Source organism: Apodemus sylvaticus, chromosome 5, assembly GCF_947179515.1.
Source record: "Apodemus sylvaticus chromosome 5, mApoSyl1.1, whole genome shotgun sequence".
Taxonomy (NCBI): domain Eukaryota; kingdom Metazoa; phylum Chordata; class Mammalia; order Rodentia; family Muridae; genus Apodemus; species Apodemus sylvaticus.
The window spans coordinates 140,520,478-140,531,626 of record NC_067476.1 but is presented as its reverse complement, the minus strand read 5'-3'; the positions used below and the strand labels follow the sequence as shown (position 1 = coordinate 140,531,626).

The window sequence follows — 11,149 nt, the reverse complement described above, 5'->3', positions numbered from 1 at the left end:
CTCAGCCTAGAAGCGCGGGACCCGAAGCCCCGCTCAGTCACCCCGTTTCAAAAGCTGCGCGCGCAGCGTAGAAGTAGCGTCAGCAGTTGGGGTTGAGCACACGGCAGGCGCAGGCGCTGCGGAAGAAACGGCACTGGCAGGAAGCGCACGGGTCGCAGCAGGCGGGCGCAGGCGGCTTGCAGCTGTCGCGGGTAGCCACGCAGGGCGTAGGTGGCGGGGGACGTGCCACCTTCTTCATCGAAGCCTTTTTCTGTAGGAGAGATGTTGAGGACTGCTGAGCGGGCCATGCCATCCTGCGATCCTCAGTACCGGGGAGGTCCAGTACCTCCCTGCTGCCCACCTCTACTCTTGTGCACAGAGCGTCCCAGGGCGTCCTTGCCCTCCACCCCAACCTGCACTCCGCCTTCATCTTCAAGCTTACGTAGCTCCGACCTGGCCCTTTTCTTAGACCCCACTCAGCCCCAGTTTTAAACAACCTTCCGGTTTCAAGCCTTTCACCATCCGTCTTATCCACAGCCCCTGGGTTGGGCCACTCACTCCCAGTCTTCTTTAACATTGCCACTATGTCCTCTAGAGTTAACATCCTCCAGTGCACCAAAGAAGGCCCTTCCTGTGACCTCATCGTCCTCTTGAGGGCCCCCAATGATTTCTCTAGGGAGAAACAAACTTCCTTTTGGCCCTGGAGGACCCCAGTGTTTGATCCTTTGGGCTAGCTACCCCATAGCCTAGAGGCATTCTAGTACTGGTAATCAGGTCCTGTGTGCTGTTTAATAATAGAAAGCGGTCAGTGCAACTGAAGAACTGAGTTTTCTATTTAAGTGTAGCATAAACATTATTTTCCTGTTAAACACAAATTTGCTAGGATCACATTTAGCATTGGAATTGTGGTGTGCTGTGTCATCGGTACACCAGATTTTAAAAACTGCACAAAACTAACTTTAAAAATTGTTTAGATGTTGAAATGGTAATACTTTATACCGAGTTTTATTTTTTATTTTTTTAAAGATTTATTTATTATTTATTTTTATGTGTAAGTACACTGTAGTTGTCTTCAGACACTCCAGAAGAGGGCATCAGATCTTGTTAGGATGGTTGTGAGCCACCTTGTGGTTGCTGGGATTTGAACTTGGGACCTTTGGAAGAGCAGTCAGTATTCTTAACTGCTGAGCTATGTCACCAGCCTTATACCGAGTTTTAAATATTAGTCTTTTTTTTTTTTTTTGATTTTTTGGATTTGGTTTTTTTGAGACAGGGTTTCTCTGTGTAGCCCTGGCTGTCCTGGAACTCACTCTACATGTAGACCAGGCTGGCTTCGAACTCAGAAATCCGCCTGCCTCTGCCTCCCAGAGTGCTGGGATTATAGGCCTGTGCCACCACCACCCAACAAATATTAGTCTTTTAAGGTGACTATTAGAAAATACAAAATTATTTATGGCTTATACTGTGTTTCTACCGGACATTGCTCTAGATTAATAAATTTTTCATTTAATTGCTACTTCTCTAGGTTTTCACCATGTTTTAATTCTTTCACAGTATGTATCATCTAAGAATTTAAATTTGTTTATTGATTTACTTATAGCCTGGTTTCCCCATGCCGATGTAAGACCCACACAGCAGTAATCTCTTGTTTACTGCTGTGTTACCAGAACTTAGCATGTCCATGTATTTGTTCACTGTTCCTTGCTTTGGTTACAGTTGACCCAATTAGCTGAGCCGCACTACACAGGAATAGTATGTGCATTTCAATAATGTCTCAATCTGCTATTTATCAGTGTGGGAACCTGTATTATCACAGTATAGTTTTAGGTATAGGTACAAAACCATGAAATGGTCCTCAATCAGCGAGAAAACATTCTTTTTTTTTCTGTCTATTTCAGCTTGCAAGGCTCTGTTTGGTCCTAACGTCCTTAATTGCTTTTATCAATGCATTCTAACTGCCTTTTAACAAAACCTGTTTTAGCAGTGTTTCTCAACTTGTAGGTCAGGACCCCTTGGAGGTCCTAATAACCCTTGCACAGGGCTTGCCTAAGACACTGGAAAACACAGATATCTCCATTACAATTCATAACAATAGCAAAATTTCAGTTATTAAGTAGTAATGAAAATAATTTTATGGTTGGAGGTCACCACAACATGAGGAACTGTATCAAAGGGTTGAGGACCCCGGACTCAGAGCCTTTAGCAGGTAATAACCTGACTTTAACACAGTATTATTATTATTATCATTATTTGCCATCGTGGAAATTGAACCCAGGGCTTTGTGTGTTACAGGCAAGCTTGACTACTACTACTCCACTATATCTCCATCCTTTAAAATTTTTCATTTTGTGACAGCGTCTCAGTTTGCTCATGTGGGCATTGAATTTGCCACATGGCCCCAGCAGCCCTTGAACTGGAGATCCCTCTGCCTCTCCCTCCTAAGGCCCTGGGATTGCAAGCCTGTGCTTCATCCTCAGCTAATGGTGTTTTATTTCTGTTGAGTCTCTTACTCTAGCTACAGTGAGTGATACTGGCTTCCGTCATCCTTCCATTTTTCTTTTCTTTTCTTTTTTCCGAGACAGGGTTTCTCTGTGTAGCCCTGGCTGTCCTGGAACTCACTCTGTAGACCAGGCTGGCCTCGAACTCAGAAATCTGCCTGCCTCTGACTCCCAGAGTGCTGGGATTATAGGCGTGCACCACCACCACCCGGCTACAGTCTCACTTTTTAATGGTTTTGTTTTGTTTTGTTTTGTTTTTTGTTGAGGCAGGGTTTCTCTGTGTAGCCCTGGCTGTCCTGGAGCTCACTCTGTAGACCAGGCTGGCCTCGAACTCATATGAGCCACCTGCCTCTGCCTCCTGAGTTCTGAGACTAAAGGACTGCACCACCACACCCCGCCCTACTTCTATTTTCTATTCTCTATGTTTTCTTATTTTTATAATTGTATTTTTATTTGCTGTACATTGATGATTTGATTGCATGTATGTCTGTGTGAGGGTGTCAGATCCCCTGCAACGGGAGTTATAGACAGTGTGAGCTGCCAGGTGGGTACTGCGAATTGAACCCAGGTCCTCGGCAAGAGCAGCCAGTGCTCTGCACTCCTGAGCCATCTCTCCAGACCTTCCACCCCCTTTCTGATTTTTAAGCAGATGAAGCAGCTGGGTATAGTGGCATAGACCTGCATTCTCCTCACTCTGGACGCTCTGCACAAGGAGGACGGAGGGTTTGCAGCCAGCCTGCACTGCATAGCAAAAGCTTGCTGGAGATAATCTAGGACTGAGAGGATGGCTCAGAAGTGGAACACTGTCCAGCTTCCTCCGGGCCCTCGTACTTGGTCCCCAGAAGTGCAAAGGAGAAGGGAATAAAAGAAACTCAGCTATAGCAAGAGTGGTTCTTCAGCAGGGGGGTTTAGGTAAATATCCAAAAGAACTGAGTGTGTCCAATTTCAGGAACGCTTAATTAGCATTGGGAACTGTTTTTCAGCAGGTTTGCTCTGTGAATTTAGGCTCTCTGGCTTCTATAGAAGCCTTAAGGCTCTCAAACCTTCAGGTAGTTTTCAGTTCTTTTGTTCCCTGGAGGCTGGGCAGTATCTTAGTTCTCAGTCATGGCTTGCAGGTCTCCCACCCCCACTTAAGGACTCCCAGGCCTACCTTGGAAGACCTCTTCCGCTTCTCGGCTTCTTTTCTGCTGATCTTCTTGGATTTCTTGTTCAATGCTTCAAAGAAAGAAGGAGCAAAGCCAGATGTTTCTGGGGGCCCAAGTTGCGGTAAAGTGGGAGGAGCAGAGTGGGCTCTGGGAAGTCTCAGGGTGGAGGAGAGAAAGAGGGACTTCCGGATGAATCACATTAGGGAATCCAGCCAGCAGGTTCTTATTAGCCTAGCTTCAGACCTAAAGAGCAGTGCGCTCTGAGGGGAAGGCAAGAGTAAATCCAAGGGGGAACCTGGGATGTGCCCGTGGCATCTGTTAGATGCCACTTTGACTTTGCTAACCCTTCATCTCTGCTTGATCACTCCAAGTGCCCCCGTTTTAGTTTTATTCTTGCAGGTGCAAGAACATTGCCAGCCTCTTAAAATGGACACAGCCTTTTGTTACTGGACACATCTGCATTACCTATCGTCATCATCATCATCATCACCACCACCACTATCAAATCTCATAGCCAGGGGTACCTGACTCAAACCTATATAACAGCTATGATCTTTTCCTTGACAGTTTTCTCATCTCCCTGAAAGAGTTCTATCATAAGAGTTTTTTTATATATTTACAAAACAAAAAGTCTGACATGGGACCAGAAAGGAGTACTTGGTATTTGTTTCTGGTTTGTTTCTCCACAGACTCACAGTGGTGACTCACAACTGCCTGTAACTCCAGTTTCAGGAAGTTCCACCATTGTCTTCTGGCCTCTGAAGGTGCCGGGCACACACACGGTGTATAAGCATACATGAAGGCAAAAATACCCATTCACATAAAAATAAAATAGTTTTAAAAGTCTGATATATCAGCTGAGCATGGTGGTACACACCTTTAGTCCCAGCACTTGGAAGGCAGAGGCAGGATCTCCAAGGTCAGCCTTGTCTACAGGGTGAGATCTAGGATAGCCAGGGCTACACAGAGAAACCTTGTTTTGAAAAAACAAAAACCCTCAAACCAACCAATAACTAAATAAAATAAAAAGGGCTGGCATATCAGTAGTAATTAAAGAGCACTGATGTCTCTCTCCTCTTTTCCTTCTTGTGAGTCCCCTGATATGTCTAGACTAGACAATATTTCTGTGCCCAGTGACAGGCCAGTCTGCAAAGAGCTTCTAGCTGTGAGCTTCCATGTATAATCCGCCTCTGTCTGCATTCTGGCTCTGCCCATTAACAACTGGTGTCAGTAAGCCCCAGTTTCATCAGTTGTAAACTATGAGTAAAGCAGGAGCCACCTCACAAAACCTAGCATACTATGTGTGTTGTTATTATTTGGGTTCTAGGAACCGGACCGGCCTTATGCATGCATGCTAAGCATGCTCTCTGCCATTGGGCCTCATCCTTAGCCCTTTATGGTTAGGTGAGATCAAACCACAAGATCTCCAATGCCAGACTTTGACACTTCCCATCCCATGGCAAGACTAGTATATCGCACTCATTTCTAGTCCATGGTTTACCTAAAGTTTGTTTTGTTGAGGAATTCTGTGATTCATTAAAATGTCATTAATGCTAAATGAAACCAAGTCCACCAAGCATCCTGACTTGCGACTTCTTCAGATCTCTGACACACTAAAATTGGTATTAGAGCGGTGGCATGCAGAACTTTCCCAAACTCAAACACTCAAGGATACTGTATTTCCCAGGGAATGAGCGAGAGAGCACCGTAGCTGTGGTGGTGGCAGCCTGGGCAACAGGCTTGACTTATTGTACTGCCTCTCGTGGGTCAGACCAGCCAGACGCTGGGTCCCAAGGCTACTTACCCACGATAGAAACGGAGGAGAATTCCAAGGAGTTCATGGAGGAGTTACTCCTCAGACTCTTGTCATCTTCGAGTGTCTCCTCAAGCACCAGGTGGCTGTAGACGGTGAGGAGGCACAGGAAGCCCACTAGGGAGGCCAGGAGTAGGCGGGCGACATCCATCCTGAGAAGCCTGTGTTGGGCAGAGAAGGTGATCGGTGGGGCTGGGGGATGGGGGGGAGAGAAGGTGGTGGTGAGGGATGTCTGTGCCTGGTGGTCTGACTGCTACACAAGTCTCTCAGCAGGGCCAGAAGGGTAGCAAGGCTGAGGGGAAGGGAGGGAATGTTGATATGGGGAGATGACAGAAAAGGAGAGATGGGGAGAAGAAAGATGAAGGAGGGAGGGAGGGAAGGAAGGAGATTGAAGTAAAGGGGACAAGAATTCATTGTGTTGCTTTGTGCTGCCCAGAGGGCGGAGTACTGGCTCTCTGTGTTTCTTTTCTTTCTCTTTCTCTTTTTTTTCCCTCCTGTACAAACAACAGTCCCCAGAGACCTTAGGCCTAGGCAGAGTTGTTGAAAGCGCCTCCTGGCCCCCAGGAGTGCCTCACAGTGGCAGAGGTCTTTTCTGAGGTGAAGAGAATACAGCTAACAAATTAGAGCTCAGAGAGGAGGATGGCGGATAAAGACTCCTGAAGACACGTGTGTCATAAACCCGACTCCCTGCTGACCCACAAGGAAACAAGTTGTGTCAGAGCATGTCAATGGAAGCTAAAAGGGCTTCTTTATCTGCTAGCCTGAGTTCAAAGGAGCAGATGGACTTTTCACAGATTTCTTTCCTCAAATGCCTTCTGTCACTATTCGGCCCCCACCCCTTCCCACCCCACTGCCCTCTTTCCCTCTCAGGTTTTGGAAAAGCCTGGGTCTGCATTTCCAAGGTTCCCTCCACACAGACTGTTAGAAGAGAGTAACATAGGTTGCTCATTTGGATTCTACCCACTCCTGGGGTCCCTGTGCAGCTCCCTGGGCAGCGCCATCCGCCTCCTCTCTGTTCTCAGCTTGGTTGGCGTGCTGGCTAGTTTTATGCCAATGAGACACAAATCAGAGTCATTTGGGAAGAAGGAACTTCAATTGAGAAATTGTCCCTACCAGACTGGCCTGTGAGAAAGCCTGTAGTACATTTTCTTGATTGATGATGATTAGTGTGGGTGGGTTCAGCTCTCTGTGGACGGTGGCACCACTGGCGTAGTGGTCCTGGGTGCTATAAGAAAGCAGGCTGGGTAAGCTATGAAGAGCAAACCACGAGGTAGCATTCCTCCATGACTTCTGCATCAGCTCCTGCCTCCATGGTCCTGCCTGATTTCCTCTGATGATGAACTGTGCGACCCAAGGGTTGTAACCTGGAATAAACTCTTCCTTCCCCAAGTTTCTTTTGACCATGCTGTTCTATTGAAGCAATAGAAACACTAACCAAGACAGTCAACATCAGGATTTCTGCATGTCTATTGTAGTGCAGGAGAAGACCCAAGCAACCGGCCTCACCCCTTGCAATCGTCTGGGAACTGTAAGGGACAGTTCTGCCCTTTAGAAGTCCACCCACCCACGTAGCCCCAATGCCAATTCCTTTGACGGCCTCAGATCCTCTTTTTCATCACCAGCACTGCCTGTCATAAGCTCACCACCAGATTGCTCTCCCAAAGCCTTGTTAGTTGAGAGCGGGCACTGGCCTGACCACTGGGTTTTTCATCTTTGCTCATCCTTAATGAAGATGTACAACCCTGGGCAAAACTGCTCTCTTTTGTCCAACTTGTTTCCTGGTAGAGTGAGAGGAATGGACTACATCATGAACAGGCAAACTCCTCAAAATAATAGTGACAGGTAAAGCATGTGAAAGGAGGGTGGGTAGCCCAGCTGGCAGAGTGAAGAGCCCTGGGTTCAATTCCCAGCACTACGTGAGTGGGGTTAGCAGCAAACACATATAATCTTAGTACTTAGAAGTCATTCTCGTGATTACTTAAAACCCCATCCCCTGGCCAAAAACTTTTTTTTTTTTTTAATGGTGACACAGAGGCCACTAGATCAGGTTTCGTTATTTTAAGCTAGTATGAGTTGAGAGTTTTCTTCTCAACCCAAGGCGGTTTTTTTGGGCAGGGGGTGATTTGCTTTGGGTTTGATTTTTTTTTCCCAAACAAACTCTCACTATGAATTCCAGGCTGACCTTGACTTCAGAGTGCTGGAGTTGCAGGTCGGAGCCACCATAAGCAGATTTTAACCCAAGGCATCATAAAGGTACTTCCCTGTCACCTGCAATAGCATGGTATATCACAGGTGGTTTAGATCTACCCTGTCACCTGCAATAGCGTGGTATATCACAGGTGGTTTAGATCTTCCCTGTCACCTGCAATAGCGTGGTATATCACAGGTGGTTTAGATCTACCCTGTCACCTGCAATAGCGTGGTATATCACAGGTGGTTTAGATCTACCCTGTCACCTGCCATAGCATGGTATATCACAGGTGGTTTAGATCTTCCCTGTCACCTGCAATAGCGTGGTATATCACAGGTGGTTTAGATCTACCCTGCCGCCTACAATAGCATGGTATATCACAGGTGGTTTAGCTCTTCCCTGTCACCTGCAATAGCGTGGTATATCACAGGTGGTTTAGATCTAAAGCCAGACTTCAACCAAAACCAAAACAAACGCCAGAGTTCAAATTTTCTCCAGTATGGCAAATAGTGGCTGATATTTTTCTTCTCCCATCTCTCTCTATCTTGCCTACGATGCCCCTTTCAACCTGCAGAAGAATAAGCTGGTATATTAGGCTGCCTTCAGGGCTTGTATTTTACCAAAGAAATTCCTTTTCTTTGAACACCATGATCACAGCCTACACAGTGAAAGCCTCACAGACACAGAGACTCAGCAGCTGAGTCTGGCTGAGCAGACACCTGCTCCAGAGCCAACTCCCTCACCGTCCTGGAAGACCCTCTCCGTTGAGCGGACTCATCTACACTAGCAGACACACCCTCTCCCAGCTTCCCTCACTCACATGGTAAGTACATGTGGCCTTGACTATGGAAAGTACCTGCAGAACTTGACTCTACCGTAGACCTTCATCCAGGGACCATATTCCTTAGAAAAGAATCTTGGTCCCTGTCTCCGTTTTCCATTTTCTCACTGAGTTTTAATTTATGTTCCCCCAAACAATTCCCTTGTCTTTTAACCCAACCTCACTTTGTTGTTGTTGTCGTTTTATTTTTCAAGACAGCGTAGCCCTGGCTGTCCTGGAACTCACTCTATAGACTAGGCTGAGACCTGCCTGGCTCTGCCTCCCTCCCGAGTACTGGGATTAAAGGCCTGTGACACCACCAGCTCCCCAGCCTCGCTTTCAGCGAATGATCTTCACACTGCCTGCATCCCCGGCTTTTCTCTCTACCGTGGATCACCTCGTATCTGTTCTCGCGCTCTCTCAGCTGCTCCTGGCTCTGGCTCTTCCTTCCTCCGGGCCGGGACCGAAGGCTGGCTCTAGCTTTCTTTCAGTCAGGCCAACCCAGATAGCACGCTCTCTCCTTTTGAGTCCCGCTTCGCTCTTAAATTCAATGCGTGGACATTGTTCGCGCCCTCATTGTTCTTTGACTGCTCACGGGGGCTGTCCTCATCAGTCAGACAGCTCTCTGTGTAGAGCAGATAGAACAGTGAAGCTGGATGTCGGTCTGTGGTTGGACATACGTGACTCCATCACTTCCCAATTATGTGAGTGTAGAGAGGAGAGGTCCTCTCAACCCGCTCTTAGTTCGTATGTGGGCTCTTTGGCTGGATCTAGGAACCCAAGCCATTGTATAAGAACTGATTAATAAGAGAAAGAGCACAACGTTTTTATTAAATTTACGTGTATATGGGGATCTTCACAAGAGCATAAAGTCTGAAGAAGTGCCCAAAGCACGATGCTTTTATATTCTCTAGACAAAGAATAATAAATTTGTATGGTAACGACAAGACAACTGGCTATCTGGATGAGAGGAGTCAATTACGGGACTGCAGCTAAGAGTGCTGAGGGATATATGGGATGAGGGATGTCCTGAGGCAGACGGGGTGCTACAATTGAGAGGCTCCAAAGGGCGAGCTGAGGTGGCAGGTAGATGAGGCTTGTGAAGGAGGGTAAGCAGCTTGGACAATGTTTCTGACTGAAAATGACTGAAGAGTGATGGTGGGGAAAAGACTTAGCCAGAACCGCACCAGAGGAAAAAAAATCCTTCTGGAGCCCACCCGGGATGATGGGAGGAATAAGAATGGGAGGGAGGAAAACACTTGGGACTGAGGCTGCTGCTGGACTCAAGGGCTCCTACCGCCTGTCCCCTGCCATCTTCCCGGCCTTATGTTTCCTGTTTAATTTTTTACATACACCACATGTTCACTGGAACTGAGTGACTGTTTAGAAGTGTAAAGTCTAGTCAAGCTGCTTCCTGGCTCCTGTATGAAGGTCATTTTCCCCACTTTTCTCTTTTAAACTTGTTTGTTTGGTTGTTTGGTTGATTGTTTTGTTTGCTTTTGTTTTGTTTTGTTGTTAGACAGGGTCTCATACTTACTCAAGACTGGCCTTGAACTTAGGGTGATGAGGCTGGCCTGGAACTTGCAGCAGTCTCCTTTTTGCCTCTTAGCTGCTGGGATTGCAGGTGTACATCACCATGCCTATTTTTACTACCCATTACTTATGCCTGACCATAGTACTTAGCTTATTTTATTACAATTTATTTATTATCTGTCAATGCTGAATTCTCAACATCTGTGTTCTCTATGTTTCAGATACCATTTTCATATATTCTGTGAACTAATGGCTTTTACTATTTTTGTTTTGTTTTGTGTTATTGGTAGTGCTGGTGAGATAACGCAGGGCCTGACACAGCACTCTACAACTGAACTATATCTTAAATGCATTTTTTTGCATTTGAAGTCATGGACTCACATTCCTGTGATCTCAGCATAAGGGAGACTGGGGGAAGAAGATTCCTGTCTGCCTAAAAGAATGTAAGAAACACACACACACACACACACACATGCACATACACACACACATTCCGGACAGTTTAACACTAACAAGTAGGTATGAGGCTGGGGGTGTAACTGCGTTGGGAGGTGCTTGTCTAACAAATAGGGCTTGGATTTTCCCACTTCCCATTCCGTCAAGATGCCTACCCACAATATCCGCATTCAGGAGGCAGGGGCATTAGACATTCTAGGCCTTTCTCTGATACATATTGAGTTCAAGGCCAGTCTGGGACACATGAGACCCTGTCTCAAAAAATAAATAAAGGGAACCTTTATATATGGGTCAGTCAGTGGATAAAGGCACAAGCCTGGAGACCAGAATTTGATCCCTGGAATTTATGTCGGTGGGAGGGAGAACTGACTCCAAGGAGAACTTTCCTCTGAGGCCACACATATGCTGGGCCACACATGACTGCCCAAGGAATAACAAGAAAGGAAGTCTAGACATAAATAAGTGAGGAGCTGAGGAGATGGCTTAGTGGTAAAGAGTCTGCTGTGCAAGCATGAGGACCTGAGTGTGGGTCCCTAGCATCTGCGTAAGAGCCGGCGAGCCTGCCTGCAGTCCTAGAGCTGGGGTGAAGTACTGGGGTGCAGGAGGAGCCAGGGAGAGTCCTCAAGCTTGCTGACCAGTTTAGTCAGACAGCAAGCACCAGGTTAAGTGAGAGGCTATGCCTCAAACACTAAAGTGGAGGACTGGAGAGATGGC

The 11,149-nt window shown here is 46.7% G+C and overlaps 1 protein-coding gene across 1 annotated transcript in view; it reads right to left on the bottom strand.

Moving 5' to 3' along the window:
• Positions 1-11,149, bottom strand: part of Asip (agouti signaling protein) — an 88,989-nt gene continuing 77,840 nt past the window's right edge. Inside the window, exons 2-4 of the mRNA XM_052181547.1 lie at positions 5,427-5,596; positions 3,628-3,692; positions 1-250 (exon numbers count right to left, since the gene is read on the bottom strand). Coding sequence (XP_052037507.1) covers positions 80-250; positions 3,628-3,692; positions 5,427-5,586 — 396 coding nt within the window. The 5' untranslated portion in view covers positions 5,587-5,596 and the 3' untranslated portion in view covers positions 1-79. The remainder of the gene's footprint in view (positions 251-3,627; positions 3,693-5,426; positions 5,597-11,149) is intronic.